Here is a 27233-nt window from a genome sequence, read left to right on the forward strand (position 1 = left end):
AGTTAATTAACCCATTAACCCAATAAGACCTGAGGCCGATTCTAAAATGTCTTCTAAATCCTTAGTTTTTTCTGAAAAACTCATGTTGCTACAGTATATCAGTGGTGCTCAAACTTTGTCCTATGTCAAGGACCCCCAAAATTATATGTATTTGGCCGCCGACCCCCATCTCAATATATTTTGTTCCATCGACCCCCAAAAGCAAAGATTGAAGTTAAAAATGTTCGCTTTCAAAACTATATATATTGAAAGATTATTTTTATTTTTTTAAGAAATAGCAGATCTACAAGCTCATAGCGCGGCATGAAGTGGCGCGCTATGAGCTTGTATATATCTGCTATTTTTGAATAGCCAAAGTATAAAATAACGCTTTTTAGCTCAAATCTAATATGGGTTAAAACGAAATAAGGAAACTAGAAATGAAAAAATATGTAGTTTAGTTAACTGAAATAAAAACTAAAAACGACGCTTTACCAAAAAACGATATCTAACTGAAGCTGTATTGTGTGTTTACACAACTAAAACAAACTCAAATCTTACAGAAAATGTCCTTAGTTTTAGTCCTTATCCAATAGTATCCAATATTGTTCTTTAAAAAAATTGCAAAGACAGCAGATCTACAAGCTAGCTACACATTGTGAGCTTGTAGATCGGCTATTTTTATGTCATGCCACCGCCTCACTCGTTGGATCGGGATGCGATGCGTGGCAAGCTTTACAGTTAGATTGGCTCTTTTTCGCAATTTTTCGTAGCTTTTTGAATCTCGCCCCCATGACTACCCTACATAAAAACTCATCATCATCATTTATTTAACTCAAGACCATGATCACATGGTATGGAGTACAGAATCATGAATATGCATTATACAATAACAATATTCATAGCAAAAGGCATGGCTGAAAAGCGTTTATGTGGTACCCATAACTATGCGGTAAGTGCATTATTATTGCACTTACCGCAATGTTCTTATTATGATATGACATTTTTTCGGAAAATCCCCCAATCTACAAATAACTTTTGGCTTATCAGATTGGAGTAATAAAATTTACTTCAACATAGATGGGTGAGTTATAGTACGTTAGATATTTTTGTCAGCTCTGACTTCTTTCCAGCCCTTTATATCTTCCACCCTAAAATTACAAATGACCTACAGTCTGTACTTTCGGTTTCACACAACAGGTGTTTTTCTAGCTTAAACTCTTGTTTGAATTCTACATAAATGTCACATGATGTCATACTGTTAAGTACGCTTTGCCACTTTGTTTCAGCTGCGGCACTTTTGCCAGAGCTGATCTTTCAGCCTCTGTTCAGTTCAACAGTTAGTTTCAACCATTGCATTTCTGAGTCAGCCAAAGACAGACCTCAGTCGTCCAGTATCTGCTTCACATGCGAAACCCATGGTGACACATATACACCTGCGTTAAACAGGCTAAGCAAACAGTTGTACATTATTCCGCTCAATTTACTTTCTTTACCTTGAATCAACTCTCTTTTATAGTACCTCCCCAGCACCCCATACAGGCATACACCTTATTACTACAGGTTGTTGTTTTTTACTTTTAGGATGTACTTGAAGAATTTAAGATGTCATTTTTCGAACATAATTCTTTTTTTTTTCCAAGTAAAACAAATGAAAACAAAAAAATAAAACTTAAGGATTTTCACAAAATAAAAACTAGACTAAACTAGCAAGCCCGCTTAAAAAACACAAATTAAAAATAATTGAAATTGAAAACATGAAGTGAAAACTAAATGTAAATAAAAAGCAGGCTCATTGTCTGTCTGTCTGTCTGTCTGTCTGTCTGTCTGTCTGTCTGTCTGTCTGTCTGTCTGTCTGTCTGTCTGTCTGTCCATTTGGATTTCTGTCTGTCTGTCTGTCTGTGAGTGCTCTCTGCTCTCAGTCCGAGAATTTCCACACGGCAACATCCCTCGTGTTAATTTACCTGTATAAGGATCCCATTTCACACTCAGAATTAACCCATTAAGACCTGGCTGAGGCCGATTCTACAAATGCCTTCTGAATCAGTTAGTTCTCACACTGTCAAGCACGAAGTGACGCGCTGTGAGCTTGTATATCTGCTATTTTTTGAATAGCCAACGCAAAAGTCTAAAAATGACACGGATGCTTTCCCAGTTGTAATGGGTTAAAGGAGTAGTTGTAACCCAAAACAAAAAATCTTATTTTCTTTTTTGGGTGAACTACTCCTTTAAAATTAACGCCCAGGGTTAACTGTGCGGGGTTATTAAGGTGTTCTCTTCATCTTATCCACTACCTCCAGTCTCCATGGCAGCAGGTGTCTGATACACCGTATCTATTTCTGATCGTGTAGATACATTCTACCTGGTAGATGTGTGGGATGCATTTACAATCATGTTGTTGCTGCTGCACATAGAAAGGTTTAGGTATATATAGTGTTTATTCAATGTATGTTGGGATGAACTTGGGACGCTCATTATCACAAACACAGACAGTGTAATGAGACTATATAGATCTATATTTTAATCAAAATAAACAGTTTTGAGGACACATTTTAAATGTAGCTTTTTTTTTTTAAAGCAAAAATAGCAGATCTATGAGCTTGTATATCTGCTATTTTTGAATAGCCAAAGAAATCTAAAATGACAGAGATGCTTTCCCGGATTGAATGTGTTTAAGCTATAACTAGGCTAAGTTTGAACTTGTGAGTGTGAGGTGGTGCAACTGGAGTATAGTATGTGCATGTAAATGTAATGGGTGTACCCAGACCCAGAGCCATGCTGCGGGCTGTCAGTGCTTCAGGACATGCTGCTGTGCACCAGGACATGTTCAGCTGAATTTAACCCATTAAGACCTGGAACTGTGTCATTTTCAGATTTGAGCTAAAAAGCATTATTTTACACTTTGGCTATTTTCGAAAAATCGTGAAAATGTGTGCAAATCTTTGAATATATACATATATTTTTAAAGCAAACATTTTTAACTCAAATCTTTGCTTCTGGGGGGTCCCTGGAACAACATATTTTGATTGGGGTCCGTGGCCAAATACATATAATTTTGGGGGTCCTTGACATGAAAAAGAACCACTGATATAGAAACATACGTTTTTCAGAAAACTGTTGGGATTTAGGAGACATGTAGAATCGGCTTCTGGTCTTAATGGGTCATATGTGATGTTCCAACCTTCCATTACAAACATGTGGGTCAGCTCAGCAAAAAAAATGCCAGGAGACTTGCAGGCGAGGAGAGTTGCATGTTGGGGTTGTGGACAGTGATGGAAGAAGTACTCAAATGTTTTAAGTATCAATAGCCTATTGTAGAAATACTCTGTTAAGTACAAGTTTGGTATTCAAAATGTACATGAGTAAAAAATATAAAAGTATTGACGTCAAAATATACTTAAAGTACCAAAAGTAAAAGTACTCATTATGCAGAAAGTCCCGTTTCTCAAGTTATCATTATGTATAAAAAATCTTTTGAAAATAACAGATCTACAAGTTCACAATGCGTCGCATCTGTGAGCTTGTAGATCGGCTATTTTCAAATGGCTGAAATGTATATAGGGCTGAAGTGGTTACTGTATGTTTTGTGATAATTATAAAAAGTAACTAGTAACAAAAGTTTTCATATAATTCTATTGTAAAGTAAAAGTACAAATCTTGCCTCTGAAATGTAGTGGAGTAGAAGTAAAAGTACTGAAAATTGGAAATACTCCAGTAAAGTAAAAAAATCACACCCTGTGTGAAGGTAGCGGCGCCTTTGATACATTTTGTCATCGATATGTGTTTATAATGTGTTTATAGCCATGTGTCACGTGAAGCTTGACCAATCACTTTGTTGACGCACCTGACCAATCAGAACGTTGACACACACGGACAAAGTCAGGTATAGAGCGGCTAGCGCCGCGAAAAATACCTCAAAATCTTACTTAAGTCTGACAGCACTTGAGTAAATGTACTTTGTCACTTTACACCACTGGTTGTGAATGATGTAATGCACATTCACGGTGAAAAAAGTGTCTGCAACAATGAGCAAGTGTCCTTGCTCAGTCATTGTTCATGGTAATGTGCAATATCGGTCACTATAATGATATGCCCTTTTCTCATTGTGTCTCCAGACCTGAGTGGTGCAACAGCGCCCAAGCCCCTCAAGCCCCAGAGATCCCTACCAGGGACCCCCATCTCTCAGTACCTGGAAGCTGACCTAGTGCGATCATTCATGGACGAGAAGTACAAGGAGATCGCTGAGGTAAGACCTGAGTGTTGCTTTCAAACACAATGCACTAAGGCAGAGACACAACGAGTCTCATACAAGAACAATTGATAAGAACCTAATAGTAGGAGTTTAACAGCAGCACTGCAGTATGTAACGTTTTAACAGCTATATAGCATATTATGTCCCACAAAATTATGAAGTTACATGTTTAACCCATTTAAGACCTGGGACGCATCTGTGTCACTTTTTCATTTGAGCTAAAAAAGCTTTATTTTACACTTTGGCTATTCAAAAATAGCAGATATACAAGCTCATAGCGCTACGAGCTTGTAGATCTGCTATTTTTGAAAAATCGTGAAAATGTGTGCAAATCTTTGAATATATATTGTTTAAAGCGAACATTTTTAACTCTATTCTTTGCTTCTGGGGGGTCCCTGGAACAAAACATTTTGAGATGGGGGTCGGTGGCCAGATACAGTACATTTTGGGGGTCCTTGACATGAAAAAGTTTGAGCACCCACTGACATAGAAACATACGTTTTTCAGAAAACAGTTGGGATTTAGAAGACATTTGTAGAATCAACTTCAGGTCTTAATGGGTTAAGCAAAAACAATCATCCTTCCATAAATGTATAGACTCAGGGGGGGGGTCCCTGCTAGAGGCTTGACTGTATTACTGTATAGGGGAGGCGATGAGTTTCATCCTGGAATTTGCCACGGCACCAAGGCAGAACTGCCAGTCAAAGAGACTGGCCAATCACAGCGTGTCCGCGGACATGCTCGCAGAGACTCTTGGGTAATGAAGTCAAAGATGTTGGCTGCCATGTTTTTGTCCAAAGTGGCCACTGATACCCCAAACTACATAGTGCTGCTTTTTGGGGCGGTGTAACCGCCCCCCATAAGTGAGTTTTGGACACTGACCAATCCTGCACCGTGATTGGCCAATAGTCTACAACGCAGTCTACACCCCTAACCCTTCCACAGTCAATGCAAATCTATACTTTTGCAAAGTCAGCCAATCACACTACAGCTAGTGTCATCACCACTAGCTGTAATGTGATTGGCTGACTTTGCAAATTCAGGACTGTGATTGGCTAGTTAAACACATGACACATGTGCAGCCCTATGATTAGCAGTATGGACTTAAAAAAAAGTCGTTTATTCTTTTTTTTAAGTGAGTCATGTTGTGATGACGACACACCGCCCACTTCACACTGGGTGTGATTTTTTTCTTCTTTTTAAATATAGTTTTGTAGGCTTTTATGCCTTTATTTATAGACTATAGTAGAGATGGACAGAAAACGTGGAGAGTGAGATGGGGAGAGACATGCAGCGCCGAGTGCCTTGTAGATCTGCTATTTTTGAAAAATCGTGACATTTTGTGCAAATCTTTGAATGTATATGTTTTAAAGCAAACATTTTTAACTCCGATCTGTGCATCTGGGGGGGGGGGGGGCCTGGAACAACATATGTTGTACTCGGTGCCGCACTATGAGATTGTATATCTGCTATTTTTGAATAGCCAAAGAAATCAAAAAATGACACAGATGCGTTCCCGGTCTTAAAGGGTTAAAATGAATAAGAGTGGCAGCAGACCTGCAGTTTTATTGGGAGTTTGTTCCTGCTGCTTCCTCGTGTTTATTTTGGGTTTTAGGGACAGAAAGCAGACCTTTTCCTCAGATGACCTGCAGAGATCTGGATTATTCATGATATCCCACAAGATCAGAAAATGTATTTTGGCCCTAAAAACCATTCAAAGCTTCATAGACCAACAGTGGTATTTCAGAGCAGGAGAGAAAAAAAGAAAAGAAAAAAAACCACAGGATAGAAAAATGTATATACAGTCAGTGGTGGAAGAAGTAGGCTACTCGGATATTTTAGAAGTAAAAGTATTGGTCACACCCAGTGTGAAGTGAGCGGTGCTATTTATGAGTTATTAATTTCATCATGCATCTCGGTAGCCAATCACAGCACATCCTGCAAAGTGACGTGCTTACATTTTTGAGTGGTGCCAACCACTCCTATATCTGACTTTGTCCGTGTGTCCGTCCGTATGTATGTCTGTCTGTCCAATAAACAAACATTGATGACAACATCAATACGGGGCTCATCAAAGGCACCACTCTCTTCACACAGGGTGTGATTTTTTTACATTATTATTAATTTCATCATGCGTCTCGCTAGCCAATCACAGCGCGTCTGCGAAGTTTGAAGTTAATTTCATCATGTGTCTCGCTAGCCAATCACAGCACGTCCTGCAAAGCTTAGCCTATGGGCGTGTTTTCCACAGCATGGCGTCACAGCGAAAGACACATTTTCACGACGGAAAGAAAAACCTTCACCACGGATGGGTCCTAAACCCTCTTATAGGAGCGGTTGCACCGCTCAAAAAGACCTCCAAATTGTATTTAAGTACAGTACTTTAGTAAATGTTCTTAGTTACTTTACCGCACTGATAGTGTGTGTGTATATGCACAGGAGTCTGTGTGGATGACATACTGTGTTATGGTTGTTTTTTCTACACCCAGGAGCTGTTCACTCGCAGTATGGCAGAGAGCGAGATGCGCAGCGCTCCCTATGAGTTCCCTGAGGACAGCCCCATCGAGCAGCTCGAGGAGAGACGCCACCGCCTGGAGCGGCAAATCAGCCAGGACATCAAGTAGGGAACACACACACACGCACGCACGCACGCACGCACGCACGCACGCACGCACGCACGCACGCACGCACGCACGCACGCACGCACGCACGCACGCACGCGCGCACGCGCAAGCTCACAACGCGTCGCATCGCGACGCGTTGTGAGCTAGTAGATCTGCTAATTTCAAACATTTTAGTACTTTTACTTTTTGGCACTTTAAGTACAGTTTGAAACAAATACTTTTGTACTTTTACTCAAGTAAATTTAGAATTCCGGACTTCTACTTGCAACAGAGCATTTCTACATTGCAGTATTGATACTTTTACTCAAGTAAAACATGTGAGTACTTTTTCCACCACTGAAGGACACAAATATTAAAGGTACAGTTAAGGTTACGTTCACAAAATCATGGCATATGTCTTCATGATACAATGAGCATGTCACTCAATACTCTATGGATATAAGTAACAGAGTATGTGCCATATGTGGCGGCTGCCAATTATAGCAGAGACAGCACTATACTACGCCTTTTTGCCTCCTTTTTGGGCATCCCCAGTTGTTGGAAACCTCTAACAACCAGTCTGTGGGTATGTCTTAGACTGCCAAATATAAAAACAAATAGTCTGCTCCTATAGCCCAACTCTGAGATGGTATGTAGAAGACACACACACACACACACACACACACACACACACACACACACGCACACACACACGCACACGCACACGCACACGCACCGCAGCATAAGTCTTCGATCTTTGTACAGTATATTATTGCCCTATACTAGTGGTTCTCAAAGTGGGGTCCAGGGACCCTCAGGGTTCCTTGAGGGGGTTCAGACTGGGTCCATGCAGTTCCATTTGTACACTCTCAGAATTAACCCATTTAAGACCTGAGGCCGATTCTGCAAAATGTCTTCTAGATCCTAACAGTTTTCTGAAAAACTTATGTCACTATATCAGAGGTCCTCAAACCTTTTCATGTCAAGGACCCCCAAAATTATATGTATTTTGCCACCGACCCCCCATCTCAAAATATCAATCCTTCCAGGGACCCCCAGAAGCAAATATTTGACTTAAAAATGTTTACTTTAAAAGAATACATATTCAAAGATTTGCACACATTTTCAAGATTTAAAAAAAAATAGCAGATCTACAAGCTCGTGACGCGCTATGAGCTTGTGGATCTGCTATTTTTGAAAAGCTTAAATCTAAGATGACACGGATGCTTTCCAGGTCTAAATCATTGGTTCTCAAAGTGGGGTCCGGGGACCCCCAGGGGTACTTGATGGGGTTCCAGGGGGTCCCCAGCCAAATGAATAGTTAGGAGGGACCAAATTGATCCTTATGTGTCTGTAACTCTGAGAGTGTACAAATGGAACCAAATGGACCCGTTAGGGTCCATTTGGTTCCATTTGTACACTCTCAGAGTTAAATGAACATTGATTTTACAATATGAATTGGGGCCCCAGAGATAGAAATGCCATAAAATAGGGGTCCGTAGCCTTATGCATGCAAAACTGGGGGTCCTTCAATTAAAATGGTTGAGAATTGACTGCTAGAGCTGTAAAAATCATCTCCTATGAGGGGGTCCGTGGCATATCTCTCTCTGATGATACAGTTTTGATTTCTCTTTTGGATAGTTCCAGTGATCCTGGACTGCACCAACACAGAGTAAATAAGGTGGTGGAATGGAGTGATAACAACGCTCTTATCATTAACACAAAAAAGACAGAAGAGATTGTTTTTGGTGCCCCACTAGAGATACACAGATCCCCTATTACTATTCATAGTGAACAGATCAACCAGGTATGTTCGTATACATACCTAGGAGTAGTAATAGACCACCTTTTGTCATGGAAAGACCAGATTGAATCAGTGGGTAAGAAGACAAAACAAAGAGTCTATTTCCTTCGCCGTCTGAGATCTTTTGGTGCTAGTAGACAGATTCTTCTTTTGTTTTTCACTTCTGTTATTATGAGTGTCCTGCAGTACTGTAGTACCACCTGGTATGGATGTCTGTCTGTAGCTTTAAAGTCACAACTGCTGCAACAAGTGAACATTTGTTCAAAGATTGTTGGACAACCACTTCAGAGGCTCTATACATCTACGTATGATAACAGTATGATAAGGTTGGCAAGGAATATCACTTCAAACACTAGCCATGCTTTGTATGGAGAATATAGGTTGCTGCCTTCAGGAAGGAGATACAGTGTTCCTACATACAATAAGGTCAAACTGAAGAGGTCCTTTGTCCATCAGACGACATTGAGGCTTAATCAGGAGTTATAAGCCAGGGGTAGGCTGAGTGGTGGACATTGCTCTTGTCTTTGCATGTCTTTATGTATGTATTTGTATTTTGTTGTTTTCTTGTGTCATGTCAAATGTGTGTACTGTTATATGTTGCATACATGGCTGTTTCTGGGTCGCAAGACAAATTTCAGTGCAAACTGACAATAAAGTATTATCGTATCGTATTATCGTATCGTATATCTTTTCAAATGGGGGTCCGCGGGCTAATAAGTGTCAATTTGGGGGTCCTTGACATGAAAAAGTTTGAGAACCACTGGTCTAAATGGGTTGTTAAAGGGATCCTTGAAATTTAAAAGGTTTGAGAACCACTGCCCTATACATTTACACAACCCCCCCACCCCACCACCCACCTTTACAAACAGTCATGGCTCCACTCCATGCGTGTGCACTCGACACTTTCCAACAGGTCAGTTCCGGTGCTAAACTAAACTAAACTAAACTAAACTAAATGCAGCCAGAAGCTAACCAGGCCGGCCCGGCTGTCAGCAAGCAGCACACGTTTTCTTTTGTCCCAGCCTGTTCTACCCACGAATGTCTAGGAAGTCTTGAGTTGCTATAGGGTGATGGTATCTGCACCACTAAGCCAATCTTTTTGGGTGGGTGTGATCTGGCACCTCTTTGGCGGGGTTCCCCTTTGTTGTCAAATCAGCGTGTGCCAGCCTGCCAGGGACGTCACAGGCTCTCAGAAGGTGGGGGGGGGGTGGACTTTCGGTGGACTACACCCCTTATTTTATACTTTAGCTATTCAAAAATAGCAGATATACAAGCTCATAGCGCGGCACCGAGTGCCGCGCTATGAGCTTGTAGATCTGCTATTTTTGAAAAAATAGATCTGCTATTTTTTGCAAATCTTTTGCATGTCATTTTTTTCAAGCGAACATTTGTAACTGTCAAATGTAAACGAATTTTGTATTGTTTTAAAAATGCGTTTTTTTTTTGGCGGATTTTGAAAGTTTCTTTCCGGTGTTTTGGTTACTTTATTTCGGTTTTAGGGTTAGGTTATTTAATTCTTATTTTTGCCTGATTTGACCGATTTATTATCCAAAAAAAATAATATATATTTTTTTTTAAAGTGGGGGGGTATGAAATCACAGATCTGTGAGAGTGAGGGTGTCGCGTCGTACGCACAGTGAATGGCCGTGACGCCCCTGGCGTGTGCCTCCACTAACTAACGGCATTTTTCTGTTTTGTGTCACCCTCACCCTCCATCCTTCCATCACCCTGACTCCTGTCTCCGGTCTCCTGTCTTAACCTTTTTATTTATTTTCACCCCTCTGTCTAACCCCCCTACGCTTACATGGGTGTTGTCTTCTGTTGCTCTTGCGTCTATGTGTGTATTTTGTCTTGTCTTGTCTGTCTTCTTGGTTTCTCTTTAATTTCCTGTCATTCACCCCCCCCCCCCTCCCCCCACCCTGCCTCCTGCCTTGCCATGCTGCTCCTGTGCCCACTGCATATCACCCCAGGCTTGAGCCAGAGATTTTGCTCCGCGCCAAGCAGGACTTCATGAAAATCGACAGCGCCGCAGACTTGGAGTGAGTGAAGCCGCTTCAAGTACTAGTAAAAATATGTTCTGTTTACTCTGCTTTTTCAAAGGTACTCCTGGCAAACTATTCGTCTTGACTTCAGAGTGTTACATTATGTCTGCATGTTATGTATATACAATGTTTAGTTTCTGTTGAATTGTTAATACTTAGTTTTTAAGTGCACTTCTCTCTTTGTATTTCTGACCAAGGCCATGTAATCCATCAGTACATTCCAATGCATTGTGTTTGCCCTCTGCTGGTGATACATGGTAATAGCATGGTAGTGGAAACAGGTAACCATGCTCTTTTGCTGTCTGTCTCTCTCTGTAGCTCTCCGCTCCTCTTTCATTGGAGAGATTAGTTTTTGTCCTCGTTATAGCCACAGTATGATATAATGGTACTACTAGCTCTCAAAGACAAGGTGGTTTTACCCATTAAGACCTGAGGCCCATTCTACAAATGCCTTCTAAATCAGTAGTTCTCAAACTTTTTCGTAATTCAAAATTAGTCAGCATTATACACTTTCAAGATATTTTTTCCCAAAATAGCAAGCTCACACCGCGCCACTTCGTGCCGCGCTGTGAGCTTGTATATCTGCCATTTTTTAAAAGCCAACGCTAAAATCTTTAACTTTCCTGGTTTTAATGGGTTCAAGTTTAGGCCTCTGGTCGTTAATAAACCTTATACTGTAGGTAGCCTCATGTAAGCACGTAGCACAACCGAACTGTACTGCAAATATCTGGTTCCTTTCATATCACACATTCTTTGTCTTATGCTTAATTTATATACGTTGTTGTGCACCAGTGACGCGTGGCAAAAATAGCCAGTCTATAATCTCGGAACTCCCATTTTGGGCTTGTCGATTAGATCGGCTATTTTCACCATGCCACACCGGAGCACAATGACACATAAATCAGTCTTTACTCCCATCTTGCCTCTATTCTCTGTTCTTTTTTGCTTGCCATCTGTCTTCTTGTTTTGACATTTTGTCCCATCTCTCTCCACATCCGTCTCTCTCTCTCTATTTTTGCACTTTAAGGTTAATGAATGAGAAGGACGTGTGCACTGTGGATGATGGCTTCAGGGAGAGGGCGGCGCCGATGGAGAGGGAGTACCAACGTGTGTCAATATCTGGAGAGGAGAAGTGTGGGGTGAGGACCAGTGTTGATTTTGACAGCAAATTTGTATTTATTTTTAGTCATAGTCTTTTGAATACAATTCCATTTAGTTGTAGTCATATTTTAGTCATCTGAAATGTTTTAGATTTTGTCTAGTTTTAGTCGACTAAATATCATAAGATTATAGTCGACTAAATCTACTGTTGATTTAGTCGGCGACGCGTTGTGAGCTTGTAGATCGGCTATTTTCCTTGACATGAAAAAGTTTGAGAACCACTGATATAGTAACATATGTTTTTTCAAAAAACTGTTAGGATTTAGAACACATTTTGTAGAATCGGAACCTCAGGCCTTAATGGGTAAATAACGCATTGCTAAAATGTGTGGGAACCCTGTGTATATATATTATATACTGTAGTGTTTGCTTTCCTTTTTGTGTTATTAGGTGCCCTTCACTGACCTGGTGGACGCTGCCAAGTGTGTGGTGAAGGCGCTGTTCATACGGGAGAAGTACATCGCCCGGTCCATGCAGAACTTCTGCAAGACAACAGCTCACTCCTTGCGGGAGCTGGGAGAGAGAGCCCTGGACCTGAACCTCTATGAGGAGATCCCTGAGACGCCTGTAGATGCAGGTGTGTGTGTGCCCCATGCGTACATAAACGGACAAGTATGCTTGTGCATGAATGAACCGACAACCTCAGCACCCTTGACACCTCTGCTAGTGTAATTCTGAGGCCCTGCTATCTTATCTAATTTGAATTCTTGTACTGTCCAAATCTCTTTGCCAAAAATAGCCGATATACAAGCTCTCAACGCATCGTGTTGCGACGCGTAGATTGGCTATTTTCGGCAAATGTTCGCCACAGAATAGGGACACTAGTGGTCATGCGGTTAATCTGCCAATTTCAAGAATTAAGCTTTGGTTGACACGGATGTTGTAATCAGACAGATTGTTTTGTCTTCTCTCCCAGATGCCCCTGTTCACCCCCCTGTTTCGGAGACGCACCCTTATGAGAATCAGGACCCCAAGAATATGCCCGCTGACACGGGATACAGCTGCAAGATGGTGGACGGAGTAATCCACGTCTACACCAATAAGAACTCCATGGATAAGTCAGTGGTGCTCATTTATGTTGGTGGCTTCTATGTTGAAAATTCAACTTGTTTTTCAAGTCCAATCTTTGGATTCTGACCAGTTTTTTGATATACTTTTATTGCAAGTTATTCATATTACATTGGTTCATTTTGTATTTTCTATACACCCACTGTTACTCACTAAAATAAATGCAGTAACCAAAAAAACATAATTACACAAGTCAAACAAAGCAAATTATACTAATGCTAAATTAGTATTGATAATACTAGTGATATTAATTATGATAACTTAAAAATAAAAGAAATACAAATAAGCGGGGGGATGTGTGTCCTCTATGTTGCGAACAGTTGGTTGTCTCTATTTTTATGTCAGTTCTTAAGATCCTTTTTCCTAAATTTTCTTTAATTTTCTTATTTCCTAAATAATCTTAATATAAAAGATCACAGCCCAAGCTTCCGTTATGGAGTCGGTGCTGGGTCTCATCAGTCATTCCCCAACTTAGTCAACGGCCCCATAATTTGGCCATTTACTCCATCTTCTATTAAAATCAGGCTCATTGTTTCTAATTCTAAATGTTATTCTCTCCATTTAGAATATTTCCTGTACTGTTTCTTTCCATTTTTTGAGCAGTGGACTTGAAGGTGTAGAGCCAGTTCCTAGTTACTACTTGCTTTAGGGCTGCGATTCGATTCCTGACCAGTTATAACAGCAACAACACCATGTGCTTCTCATATCCAGGAGCACAGAACTGGACCTGCCGTACCCTGACCTGAAGGAGTACATTGCAGACATGAACGTCATGATGGCCCTCATTATCAACGGACCAGTGTGAGTGTTTGTATGTTTTATTCACAAAGACAATAAGAGAACAGCATTTCATCCACACTTTAATTGAATAAATGGATCAGAACAGTAGAACAGTACTGTCGATGAGAACTTTCCCTGGCAAGCAAGGGATTCCCGGCATGGGGAGGGAGCTGGTTCCCAGGCTCACGATCGTGCAACCGTTCTGTGAACCATAAATGGTCGCTGTTTCACGCTCTGTGTTTTGGCTTTTTTTGTACCCAGATAAACTCATCTCAGCCATGATTTTAACACTTCATTTGCAGCCACTGTGTTTGGTGGCCGAGTTTAGTCCATATATGCTGAGTTCCATCAGCAATAAGGCTGCTTGCAATCAGCATGGTGTAGGCACTTTATCTGCGCTGATTGGTTAGCTGACATTTGACATTTTTGACATGACATGTTTTTCTGCCCGTGGTGTTCACAGGAAATCCTTCTGTTACCGACGGTTACAGTACCTCAGCTCTAAATTCCAGATGCACATCTTGTTGAATGAGATGAAGGAGCTGGCAGCTCAGAAGAAGGTTCCTCACCGAGACTTCTACAACATCCGCAAGGCAAGGGTCACACAATAGCAGCACCTGCTGATGTCTTAATGTCCCATTAAGACCGGGAACGCAACTGTGTCATTTTTAGATTTCTTTGGCTAATCAAAAATAGCAGATATACAAGCTCATAGCGCGGCACCGAGTGCCGTGCTATGAGCTTGTAGATCTGCTATTTTTGAAAAATCTTGAACATTTTTGCAAGTCTTTGAATATATATATATTTTTTAAAGCAAACATCGTTAACTCAAATCTTTGCTTCTGGGGGTCCCTGGAACAAAATATTTTGAGATGGGGGTCCGCGGCCAGATACATATAATTTTGGGCGGTCCCACTGATATTATTGCAACATTAAAAAAAAAAAAACTAGAGATTTAGAAGACATTTGTAGAATCCCCAGAAGCAAAGATTTGAGTTACAAATGTTAGTTTTAAAAATATATATATATATTCAAAGATTTGTATTGCATTGCATTTTCCAAGATTTTTGAATAGCCAAAGAAATCTAAAATGACACAGATGCGTTCCCGGTCTTAATGGGTTAACTGGCTCATTGGAGAGGAGTTTATCCTTTGCTCCCCCAACAGCATCTACTAGTTGATGATAGATGAGGATATCAGAGATAATGTCTCTTTATTTTATAGTATAGCGCAGGGGTCGGCAACAGGCGGCCCGCGGGCCGAAATTGGCCCCCCAGAAATAATATCTGGCCCGTGAGATAATTTTGAGAAAAAAAAAAATTGAAAAAAAAAAAAAATTTTTTTTAGAAAAATATTTTTTGATTTTGAACCCACTTTTGAAATCATGCACTCATAAACACGATGCATTTTAAAGGATTTATAACATTTTATAGCTAGATTAGAGGAAAATGGAGAAGAAAAAAAAATCACCAGAAAAATCGCCTGTGCTGATATTTAAACCGGAAAAAATGTTGATTTATATTGGTCAAACAGAACCGAATTAGACCCAAATTAGACCCGAATTAGACCGAGTTAGACCCGAATTAGACCCGAAAAATTTTGCGCCCGCGCGCGCGTGTTGTGCACGCACATGCACGCGCGCGCGGGGAGGCCCGGCCCGCGATGGAATGTCTGGGAGTGATATTGGCCCTAGGCTTATCTCAGTTGCCTACCCCTGGTATAGCGCCTTCCTATATGGAGTGTTGGTAGCGATCCAGGAGGCGTGCTACTCACAGTGTTGATTTGCCCCCCAGGTGGACACGCACATACACGCGTCCTCTTGCATGAACCAGAAGCACCTGCTGCGCTTCATCAAGAGAGCCATGAAGAAGTTCCCCAAGGAGATCGTCCATATAGAGCGCGGCCGCGGACAGACCCTCATGGAGGTGTTCGAGACCATGAACCTGACGGCCTTCGACCTGAGCGTAGACACTCTGGACATGCACGCGGTGAGGAGCCAGGGGCAGGGCCACATTAGCATTTCGGTTTTTTGAAGTTGCTTGATTCAGTATTTAGATCAGGGGTCTTCAACGTTTTCAGGCCAAGGACCTGAAGCAGGGACCCCCTACTCTATATTGTATAAAATTGTGTTTCAGATTATTTTATTTTTTTTACTTAGTCTGCTATTTTTTCCCTCTACACCTATAGCCTCTTTGCCAAAAATAGCCGATCTACAAGCTCTCAACGCCTCGCAGTGCGAGCCGTTGAGAGCTTGTAGATCTGCTATTTTCGGCTAATGTTCCCCTCAGAAAAGGAATTCTAGGGTTCAAGTGGTCAATGTAAAAAAAAACGAAATCCTATCACACAAAGATTTGGCAGACCCCCTATAGTAGCTCTGAGGAGCCCCTAGGGGTCCCGGACCCCCTGTTGAAGACCCCTGATTTAAATATTTGATATTCCACTACACAAACCCATTGTAACTTCAAACTCCATTTTAACCACGTTAAATTCATTGAAAACACCTGTCCTTGGTTCTGGTTCCTTCTAATACGTGAGGGGGATGTGTTTTTTCAATTAGGTTTTTCATTCACGTTGTGTTAGTTATATTGCATTAACAATGCCAGACATCTTCTCAATCTTCTTTCTTACCTTCATCTTCTCAGGACCGCAACACGTTCCATCGCTTTGACAAGTTCAACGCCAAGTACAACCCCATCGGAGAATCCATCCTCAGAGAGATCTTCATCAAGACTGACAACCACATCGAGGGGAAATACTTCGCACACATCGTCAAGGTGTGTAACAGTTGGGTCATATACAGTACACCAGTGGTTCTCCGTTATATGTTGGCTATTCAAAAATGTTTGGAACATTTTGAATAATAAAACATTTTGAATAATTTTACACAAACCTTCTCTTCTGGTGGTCCCTGGCACAAAACATTTTCAGACGGGGGTCTGTGGCCAAATACATATCAATTTGGGGTTCCTTGACATGGGGGACCCCCATGGGTTCTTGATGGATTTCCAGGGGGTCCCCAGCTAAATTTGTTAATATAGTATCAAAATCAGTTGGACAACTTTAACCCTACAGTATTTCTATACTTAGGCTTTTTGAAAATAGCCGATCTACAAGTCAAGCTCACATCGCATCACATGAGCTTGTAGATCTGCTATTTTCTTAAACATTTCGAAACATTTTGGGAAAAAAATGAATTATTTTTCAGTTGTTTTAAGATCTTCTCTTCTGACATGAATCTTTGACATGAAAATGTCTTGACATTTGCCCCATCCATTGTTTCGCTGTGTTTTCTAGGAGGTCATGTATGACTTGGAGGAGAGCAAGTACCAGAACTCGGAGTTGCGTCTGTCCATATACGGCCGCTCACGTGACGAGTGGGACAAGCTGGGTCAGTGGGCCGTGAACCACCGCGTCTACTCCGACAACGTGCGCTGGCTCATCCAGTTCCCCCGCCTGTTGTGAGTACAGAACCTCCTCTTCACAGCACAATCATTCTCCTAATGGTATTATTGTTTTCTTTATAGCGGTATTAAAAAGGTCTTAAAAGGCATACCATTTGTACTTTAGAAGTGTGCAGATACCCTGGGTGCAACGTTCCATGTCTCTGCTGCACAGTGGCTGGGTGTGGGTTTCTGATTGCATCAACATTTGACCCCCTTTGCAGTGACGTGTACCACACCAAGAAACAGTTGGCCAACTTCCAGGAGATGCTGGAGAACATCTTCATGCCTCTGTTTGAGGCCACCATCAACCCCCAAAGCCACCCAGAGCTGCACCTCTTGCTGCAGCATGTGAGTACGACCGCACCCCCCAGTCCATGACCATACTGTACCAAAGACCTGTACCGTTGATGTACCCAAGCCTGGCCTAGGGTTGAGGGGCACTGTGAAATGCATCGCAGGCGAACCACATTCGGACATGTCCTATCAATACAGGGTTGTTCGACGTGGAATAATCTCCCATTGGCCATAAGAGGTTGTCCTACTTTGACATCTTTCAAGCACTACATACACAATCTTAAAAAAATGGTTACTTGATAACCAATCTTCCATTCATAATCAATCCTGCACTTTATCTAACACAGTATCCTGCAACTACTTGTACTGTAATTAATACTGCACATTATAAACAACTTACTTTAGTATATGCAGTAGTATATCTTTTTTGTTCTATAAAACGCTATTTTTAGAGTCAAGTAAAAAAAACGTCTTTGCCATAAATAGGTATACTTTGCAACTTTTGTACCTGTTTAGTACCTCTGTTTTTGTATCTGTTCTGTTTTCCATGTGTAATGTACTGTACTCTATTGTTGCGTGTTTTAATGTTTTTCTTTTGTCGGGACTGCGGATGAAAATTTGCATCATTGCTAAGTCCGGTGTATTTACTTAACATTGATACTGTATGTATTGTTCATTAATATACGTAGAGTTGAGTTGAGAGTAGAGTTGACCAATCGCTCTCTGAAGGAAAAAACAGTAAAATCCAGGGTTAATATAACTCAATGTAAAGATTGACCTCAACGGGTCCTCTCAGAATTAAATTACTAATCTAACTAATCTAAGAGCAAAGGCAATCTGCAGAGCTTTTTCTATTTTTTTTTTACATAATTATTTCTGTCTTCAGAATGATTTAATCATGCCTGTGTTGTGTGTGTTATTAGGTGGTGGGCTTCGACAGTGTGGACGACGAGTCCAAGCCCGAGCATCACATCTTCAACCTGGACAGCCCGCTGCCAGCCAACTGGGCCGACGAGCACAACCCTCCCTACTCCTACTACCTCTACTACACCTACGCCAACATGACGGTGCTCAACCACCTGCGCAGGTACTGTAGGCAGCGCCCAGTCGAAAACTCAAAACCTTTTTTTTTTTTTTTTAATTACGTTTTTTACATCAGGGGCAGTATCAAGTAGGTTAATGAAATAGTGGGTTTCTTTTTTTTATTAATGTTTTTGTATTATTTTATTTCTCATGTAATTCTTCAACACGAAAACATTCTCATAGAGGTTTTTTATAATTGACCTAATGGTTTGGTTTGATTAACCACTTAGGCCTGTATTATACTTTGTTGTGCAAAAATAGCATCCATCCGTTAACTGTGCCCCCGTTATGACCACGGATATGCTCTAAATGTGTGAAAAATATATATTTAATTTCAGCTGGTCATTAAATGAACAGCTGAAAGGATTGTACTGTGTACCAGAGACCTTGACAACGTTTCTTGTGTTTGTCCGATAACAGGAGGCGGGGCTTCAACACTTTCGTACTGCGGCCTCACTGTGGGGAGGCGGGGCCTATCCATCACCTGGTGTCAGGTTTCATGCTGTCAGAGAACATCTCCCATGGACTGCTGCTCAGAAAGGTCAGGAGTGTCTAGAGCAGTGCTTCTCAAACCTTTTCATGCCAAGGACCCCTAAATTGTTATACATTTGGCTGCGGACCCCCACTTGAAAATGTTTTGTGCCAGGGACTGCCAAAAGCAAAGATATCAGTTCATTTTTGCTTAAAAAAAACATAAATATTCATAGATATGCACACTTTTTCAAGGTTTTTCAAAAATAGCAGATCTACAAGCTCATAGCGCGGCACTCGGTGCCGCGCTATGAGCTTGTATATCTGCTATTTTTGAATAGCCAAAGCTAAGCGGTTAAAATGATTGTGGCGCTTATGTTAACTCATTTCGCTGGGGACCCCCTGTTACTCCCTCAAGGACCACTGGTGGTCCCCGGACCACTGGTTGAAAACCACTGGTCTAGAGCAGTGCTTCTCAAACATGTGGGGTCCGGACACAGTTTTGTATAGGCTCTCCAGGTCTAAATGGCTCAAAGTGGTTAACAGTTCCACTTCTCTCTGCTTGGACCCCTGAGTGTTTGTGGCTCTAATAATAATCTGTGGTTTGTGTGTGTGTGTCCCCTCAGGCCCCTGTGTTGCAGTATCTGTACTACCTGGCCCAGGTGGGCATCGCCATGTCCCCTCTGAGCAACAACAGCCTGTTCCTGAGCTACCACCGTAACCCACTGCCAGAGTACCTGTCCAGAGGTCTGCCCATCTCCCTGTCCACCGACGACCCCCTCCAGTTCCACTTCACCAAGGTCAGTACACAGTGCCCATCCACTTCAGACGCCACCAAGACCACAGCACAGCAGTGTTGGCAGATTTTGTGAGAGAAACAAGCATATATATATACATTTCTAAACCCAAAACCCCCCAAAAAAAACTGCCACTGTGTGGGACTAAACACAAAAACAACATATCAATGTCACTAACAAGACACGCCACAACGTGCAGAATTACTACGCGCAGTCTGTAGGCCACTTCATACTGCTCAGCACACATCTGCCCCCTCGCAGCATAATTAATTGCGGCCAACACAAACTCACAACATTACAGTCGGCCATGTTGTTCCTTAGCGTCATCGCCGACCACCGCCCAACGAGACCCAAGTGAGGTCAGACAACACACTCCATATTTGGGCATAGCTCCATTGGGAACATCTCCTATTATGGCTTTATATAACCGCCCAACGAGACCCAAGTGAGGTCAGACAACACACTCCATATTTGGGCATAGCTCCATTGGGAACATCTCCTATTATGGCTTTATATATTATAGAGACCAACAAACACAAAGCACCGCGCAGCGGCTAGGGGGGAGGGGCGCGCAGCGCCCCGACCCTCTAGTATTATATAATTATGTATTATATACTTAGTCGCATGACAAATAGCAGATCTAAAAGGTCACAACGTGTCGCAATGCAGCACATTGACATTTCTGACATTTTAGGAAAATGTTTGAAGATTTTTGCATTTTCTTTTTTATTCAAATGTATTCTTGGTGTGTGTGTGTGTGTGTGTGTGTGTGTGTGTGTGTGTGTGTGTGTGTGTGTGTGTGTGTGTGTGTGTGTGTGTGTGTGTGTGTGTGTGTGTGTGTGTGTGTGTGTGTGTGTGTGTGTGTGTGTGTGTGTGTGTGTGTGTGTGTGTGTGTGTGTGCGTGCGTGCGTGCGTGCGTGCGTGCGTGGCCACAGGAACCTCTGATGGAGGAGTACAGCATTGCAGCACAGGTGTGGAAGTTGAGTTCCTGTGACATGTGTGAGCTGGCAAGGAACAGTGTCCTCATGAGTGGCTTCTCACACAAGGTAACATATAGCAGCTGTTCTGCTCTCCTCACATGTATATCTTAATGCCAATTCACCTCCCAATCACCAGCCGATCTACAAGCTCACAATGTGGCGCCAATTGACACGTTGTGAGCTTGTAGATCTGCTATTTTCACGTCACATTTTTCTTTTGTGTCTTGAGTTAAACAGTTTGCAAACCACTGAGCTAGTGTGTCTCATTCCAGAGTCGTGTATAACTTTCCTCCTCCATAACGGTTTCTCCTATACCTTCAAGGCAAAGAGCTACTGGCTGGGCCCTAAATACGGGCAGGAGGGCCCCGTGAGCAACGACATCCGTCGCACCAACGTCCCCGACATCCGCGTGGCGTACCGCAGCGAGACGCTATGCGAGGAGCTCAACCTCATCACGCACGCCGTGCGCACGGAGGAGGAGCTGGACACCATCGACGAGGAGGACACGCTGTCCATGGCCCCGATCGCCGCCGGACAGCGCTGAAGCCACGACGACCGACCATCATCGTCTCCTCGTCTCTTAGCAACCCCCCCCACCCATCCCATCCCATCCCAGCATGACACCCCACAGGAGATTAAGGCATGAGAATAAAGCTGCTCCTCTACCTGTTTCTGATCAACCCCCTCCCCCCTCTCTCTCTATACATTGCACACTCACAATCGCAATGAGTGAAGGATTCTTCAGTGCTCAACCTGCCTGCCTGTGTTTCTAGTTTTAATGAAGGGTATTCAACCTTGTACTTCTCTAGGGGAACCTTTCTACCCCAGTTTCTATTTCTGTTTTCACCTGTATGTGTCTCTCTAATGCTCAGTGTGACATGTTCGGTCTCAATCAGCATTGGGTGACCCTGCCTATCTGGGGTCGTTCTCTGATTGCGCATGGAGCAAAAGGAGACAATAAGATAGTTGTTTTCTCTCACTTAACTACTTTAAGCCTCGCCTCCCTATTCTGTGTGGCAAACATTCTGCAAAAAAAATAGCGGATCTACAAGCTTACAACGTGTTACGTTGTGTGCTTGTAAATCGGCTATTTTCTGCGAAGATGTTTAATGTGGAGAAAAAGGGAGCAGACCTAGTATAGAGCCAAACCAAAGCCACGTTGGCCCATCAACGAATGGCTCTATGTCACACGCTGATGTGATCTGATGGCATGTTTTTTAGCCCCCACCACAGGTATTGCAAAGGCATATTAAAGCACTGACATAACAGTTCACCGACATGCACACGTAAACACATGCAGAGGCACATGCAGAGATTTACGGCAACCTCATTGTGAAATTTGCTTTTGTTAAAGTTCACATTCATGCTGCCTTTACCAAGCTTAGTGCATACACAGCATCTCCAGAAATGGAATGACAACAAGTTATAGGACTGTTGCAGCTGGATTGTTGTTGTTGAAGGTTTGCATTTCCTGCACAATGCGTTCTTTAAGTGGGGTTTTCACGTTAAGCTGCGCCCCGATCCATTTTCATGTAGAATCATCTCATAATGTGGAGTTGTCTGTCATAAAAGGCTGAGTTACAGAACAGTGACTGCTGAAATGGAGAAGAGGAGATGCCGTCTTTATTTGCGTGTTGCCATGCCAGCTATCAGCTCAGCTGTCACAGTGCTTGTTGTAGCAGCAGAAGAAGATCTATTCGCTAAGAGCCCACACACAGCATGTCTGTGATTTTACAGTACGTTTGCTGTGAACTATATAAGAAGGGAGGGAAAGCCAGCAGAACCTACAGTAGTGCCCTCTCGCAGGAGAGGAGCCGACTTCCTGTGGTCAACCGCAAACATTCCATGAAGCAATCAGTTAATCGAGAGTTATTTTGTAGCCACAAACAAAATACTTTGCTATGAATATAGAAAATGACATTAGTTTTTATTATACAACCGAGCAGAGTGGATTTTTACCATAATAGGTATGTGTCTGAAGATGTATTTGTGTAGCAAGACGAGGCAATGTGATGTGGAGAGGCTGTTGCTTTAACCACAGCTCATGGGAGCATACATAGAGATGGGTGAATGCAGCCCCAACCATTACCTCACTGTGTCCATTAGAGATATATATATATATATGGACCTTGTACACCACGTTGTGCATGGGCCTTGATCCCACCCCATCCAGTCCCCTGGCCCTGGTGGAAAGTGGGCCCCCCCCCCCAAAAAAAAACAAAACAATGGGGCCCACTGTGAAAACGTTGATTGCTGTTCTTCCCTTTGCATGCAGTGCACTGTATGCACCAAGCCAAGACTTTCTAGTGCCTTTTTGATTTGAGCTTTTGGGCCACTGTTAGCCCTGTCTGTCTGTAAGCCGTTGTCATGTAAACGTTGTCTTGTCTTTATCAGCCAACAACAAACATAGAGTACATCTCTACCTATATGCTGTTGTGATAACAGTCCACAGTCACACCAAGCCGCCCGGCTGCATGCTTGGTGTGTGTACACTACAGTTGTCTCTATACCTAAGCCTTCCAGTGAAGAGCAACACATTTCTTTGTAGCTTTTACAAGTGCTTTCTATCATGTAGTGCATGCCTGCATGGAACCCGATGGGGAAGAGACGCGGAGAAGCTGTTTACAGTGGGCTGTAATGTAAAGCGGTAAATGTAATCCTGCTGGGCCAGCCGTCACGTCCGACAGACAGACGCTTGTAATCGTTCTTTTGGTCCAGCAGTAAAAAAAAAGTGCTCTGTTGTTCCCCCTGTGGAAGTGAACCATGAAGGGGACGCTGGTCCATCATCAGTGTGGTTCCTCAGGGGGATTTCGTGAATCTCACCCAAAAAGCTGCGATCACCAAAACATAACTTGGGATCTTTGTGTTCTACAATTCCATGTCTCATCCGTGCAGTGTTGATTTTGACATCAAATTTTGATTTAGTTTTAGTCATAGTCTTTTGAATAAAATTCCATTTAGTTTTAGTCATATTTTAGTCATCTGAAATGTTTTCGTTTTTGTCTAGTTTGAGTCGACTAAATGTCATAAGATTTTAGTCGACTAAATCCACAGTTGATTTGGTCGACTAAAATGTATTTTGGCGGTGCCTTGATGGCGTCGTGATGGCTGATTTTACACTTGGTTGCAGGCTGAAAATAGCCGATCTACAAGCTCACAACGCGTCGCAGCGCGACGCGTTGTGAGCTTGTAGATCGGCTATTTTCAGAGCGCAACACCCGAGCGCAACCAAACATAAAATTACTTTAGTAACATTTTAGTCTAGTTTTTATTTGTTGAGTAGCTTAGTTTTTATTTAGTTTTCGTCAGTGAAAAAAGGTAGTCGCCGAACATTTTTCGCCATAGTTTTAATCGTCGAAATCAACACTGCATCCGTGTTATCACAACCTTTTCCCTGTCAATGGACATTTTTCCCATAAAGTGTCCATCAAACTGTGAGCGTTCTTTGAATATTGTTGCTACTGTAAAAGTGATACTTGATGCCAAGATTACAGATCTGAAATAGTACGATTATAACACAGTAGGCTACCATACAGTGTCCTGTTGAGAAAATGTAAAACAGAATACATCCTATTCGTGTCAGCCTTTGTATTAATAACAAGGTATTTTGTCCAACATACTGTGTTTTATTATACACATGTACATGTTTATTTTGAGAAAGAAAAAGCATTGTTTGGGCGAATGAATTGGAATCTTTCTTAATTCAGGAAAGAATACGGGAAAGTATACAGTAGCTGCTCAGTGTTGAAATGAGGCACTGGAGTTTTGTGTGGTGAAGTAATGGCTGATTTATACTTAGTCAAACAAGCCTTAAGACAAGGGTCTACTGTCATTTCTGTCAAGCAACTCTTATCGAACGGGTCGAGCGGCAAAGTATAAATTAACCCCAAGTGTGATCATTGGTTTTCCTGTACAAAATGTATTTTTGTAAGGCTATAGAGATAAGAGATTTTATACAAACGATTTATCGATGTTTTAGATTTTAAACCAAATATCATTGTGAGTTGATATTTAGTCACGAAAGCAGAAGTAAAGAAGTTCTGCTATTACTATTCTTATGTGTTGAAAAATAATCAGACCCGATATTTCATACGTTTCCCATTTTTATTTGCTTCATGTTGTTTATTTCCACTCAATGTTCCTTTTTCGTGTCGAGGGCCCTCAAAATTATATGTAATGTGGCCACGCACCCCCATCTCAAAATATTTTGTTCCAGGGACCCCCAGAAACAAAGATTTGAGTTAAAAATACACATATTCAACAATTTGCACAAATTTTCATGATTGAAAAAAAAAAGCCAACCAATGTACTTTGAAATGTACTTAGCTAACCAATGTAACTTTGAAAAAATTGTTTTCATTGCAATATCGATAAATACAGTAGGAACTTAATTATTAGTTCCTTTTGATCCAAGCCAGAAGACAAATAAACATGCTCTGAAAAAAAGAATAGGCTGCCGTGTTTGGGCGGGCGCGAACATTTTAAATATTTCTTTCAAGTGGGGCCCTGATCCAGAAAAGGTTGAGAACCACCGGAATAGAAGAATCTAAATATGGAACTCTGCTCCCATCTCTTTATTTTTGAATTACTCATTTTGTACAGTCTCAGTTTTACCTGTGTTGCCTGTTGATGGATTTACTGCACCAGAGTTTGTGTGTGTGGCATGCACAGCATTGTGCACCCTACCTCACCATTATACACCTTTCTTTGCCCGTCTATAGCTGCCCCTCGCTGTTGTGCAGTTTGTATATCCTAATGAATAAAGGGCCATTCACACTGAGCACTATAACTAGCGTATAACTATAACTATAAAAGAATTGTTTTAAAAATCAACTTGACTTTAAAAAAGTCAAGTGGATGGCAGAGTTCACACCAACTATAAAAGAAATGACAATAGTGAACGATATAGTTATAGTTATCTTTATAGTTATAGGGCTAATTGTGAATGGCCCTTAACAGCACACGTCATTCACCACAGAGAACCATTTACACAGCAAAAGCCTCAGTGGTAATTGAACCGAGGTTACAAATGTAGTGTCAAATAGTTTTTGGTTACATTTGTACACTCTAGTTTTTAACACAGGCTTTTTACTGTGTAGTTGCTGTTCAGTACTCAGTTTATCCACACCAAAAAACACATCCTTAAAATATTACGTTCACAGAGGGACATGTCACTGTGTACCTTTAATTAAAGTTGTATTTCTTTGACATATTACATATTGATGTATTTTCATGTTCTAATTTCACAATCATTACAAGTATCCTGATGCTCATATAATGGATCATTTTGTGTTCAACTTGTATTTTTTTCTCATCATATTATGGGACACAATATTGGAGTTCTTTTTTTCTGTTTTGTTCAGTGATCTGTAGTCATTATTCATGGCTTGAAATTAGTTGCCAATGTTTTACAGAGATGCTTCTGATAGTTCATGTGTAATGTCTGAAGAATTAAATAAAGCATGTTTATTCATTAAATGTTTGCATCGTACAATAGTTTATTGTTCCATAAGGTTATTCACTGACCAAAAGGAATATCTGATCTTTACTCCAGAATCTTTTTCAGAACATTCAGAATAGGTGATACAATTTTCTTCAGTGGGAAATGTATTGCAATAGATCAACTTAATATGATATGACATGTTGATGGAAATCATTTACATTACATCATGGTTTAAACAGAATATGCCTGACATGGGATCTGATTAGATTCTAATTATATAATATATAGTATAGTCATTGACAATGATAGTAAATAAGCAACACTGACAGATAAAGTACATGCATACATTTTAAACAATCTGAGTAGATATGTTTAAGCTCTTGTAGGACTTAGTACATGAATCTCACTAATGAGAAAGGGAATGCATACACCCTTTTCTGAACACAATACAGTTCTGACATGCAAAGAGTGTTTCGTGACACCTGGGGCCTATTACATGAAAGGAGAATTAAATAAGCCTGGATTTAAGTCAATTGCAGGTTTGACAAAGTCTGGCGAGATGGTCCGTGTTTTTTTCACTGCCTGTTTTTCAGTCAGTCTTTTACTTCATTTTCTAGGGGTTAGGGTTAGTTCCTGCCTCTACGGTGGGTATGCCACTGATAGTGTCACAATCAGTTTTAACCACTTAGCTTTGGCTATTCAAAAATAGCAGATCTACAAGCTCTTTTGGGTCCCAAGACTCAAGACCCAAAAGAGTCTTGAGTCAAGACCCAGGCTCCCGGGGAGACATCAAATTTCTCTTTTGGGTCTTAAGTCCCAACTCAAGAAGACCCAAAAGAGAAATTTGATGTCTCCCCGGGAGCCTGGGTCTTGACTCAAGACCCAAAAGAGAAATTAGATGTCTCTCCGGAATCATATGAGGAACTAAAATGTATAATAAGCAAGAAAGGAAACACGGCCGCAATAAATGGATCCAGGGAGAAAGCGTGGCAAAGTATTGCCGACAAATTAAATGCACAAGTCGTCCAAAAAT

At 41.5% G+C, this 27233-nt stretch overlaps 1 protein-coding gene across 6 annotated transcripts in view; it reads left to right on the forward strand.

Moving 5' to 3' along the window:
• ampd2a (adenosine monophosphate deaminase 2a) overlaps nt 1-26235 on the forward strand; it is a gene marked incomplete at its 5' end in the record, with an annotated part of 57569 nt that extends 31334 nt beyond the window's left edge. For 4 of the 6 annotated variants that reach the window (XM_084062351.1, XM_084062353.1, XM_084062354.1 and 1 more), the window contains 17 exons: nt 4095-4225; nt 6721-6851; nt 10609-10677; nt 11708-11819; nt 12232-12418; nt 12758-12899; nt 13621-13710; nt 14153-14282; nt 15483-15677; nt 16332-16463; nt 16984-17147; nt 17354-17480; nt 18350-18513; nt 18930-19050; nt 19607-19780; nt 20713-20823; nt 21080-22962. In XM_084062351.1, coding sequence (XP_083918477.1) covers nt 4095-4225; nt 6721-6851; nt 10609-10677; nt 11708-11819; nt 12232-12418; nt 12758-12899; nt 13621-13710; nt 14153-14282; nt 15483-15677; nt 16332-16463; nt 16984-17147; nt 17354-17480; nt 18350-18513; nt 18930-19050; nt 19607-19780; nt 20713-20823; nt 21080-21301 — 2402 coding nt within the window. In that variant the 3' untranslated portion in view covers nt 21302-22962. Of the gene's footprint in view, nt 1-4094; nt 4226-6720; nt 6852-10608; nt 10678-11707; nt 11820-12231; nt 12419-12757; nt 12900-13620; nt 13711-14152; nt 14283-15482; nt 15678-16331; nt 16464-16983; nt 17148-17353; nt 17481-18349; nt 18514-18929; nt 19051-19606; nt 19781-20712; nt 20824-21079; nt 23881-23943 lie in introns of those variants that run through there. The other 2 variants (XM_084062350.1, XM_084062352.1) reach the window with 2 other exon arrangements.
• Nucleotides 26236-27233: the final 998 nt, after the last annotated feature.

The sequence above is a fragment of the Gymnoscopelus microlampas genome, assembly GCF_963454915.1.
Source record: "Gymnoscopelus microlampas genome assembly, chromosome: 7".
NCBI lineage: Eukaryota > Metazoa > Chordata > Actinopteri > Myctophiformes > Myctophidae > Gymnoscopelus > Gymnoscopelus microlampas.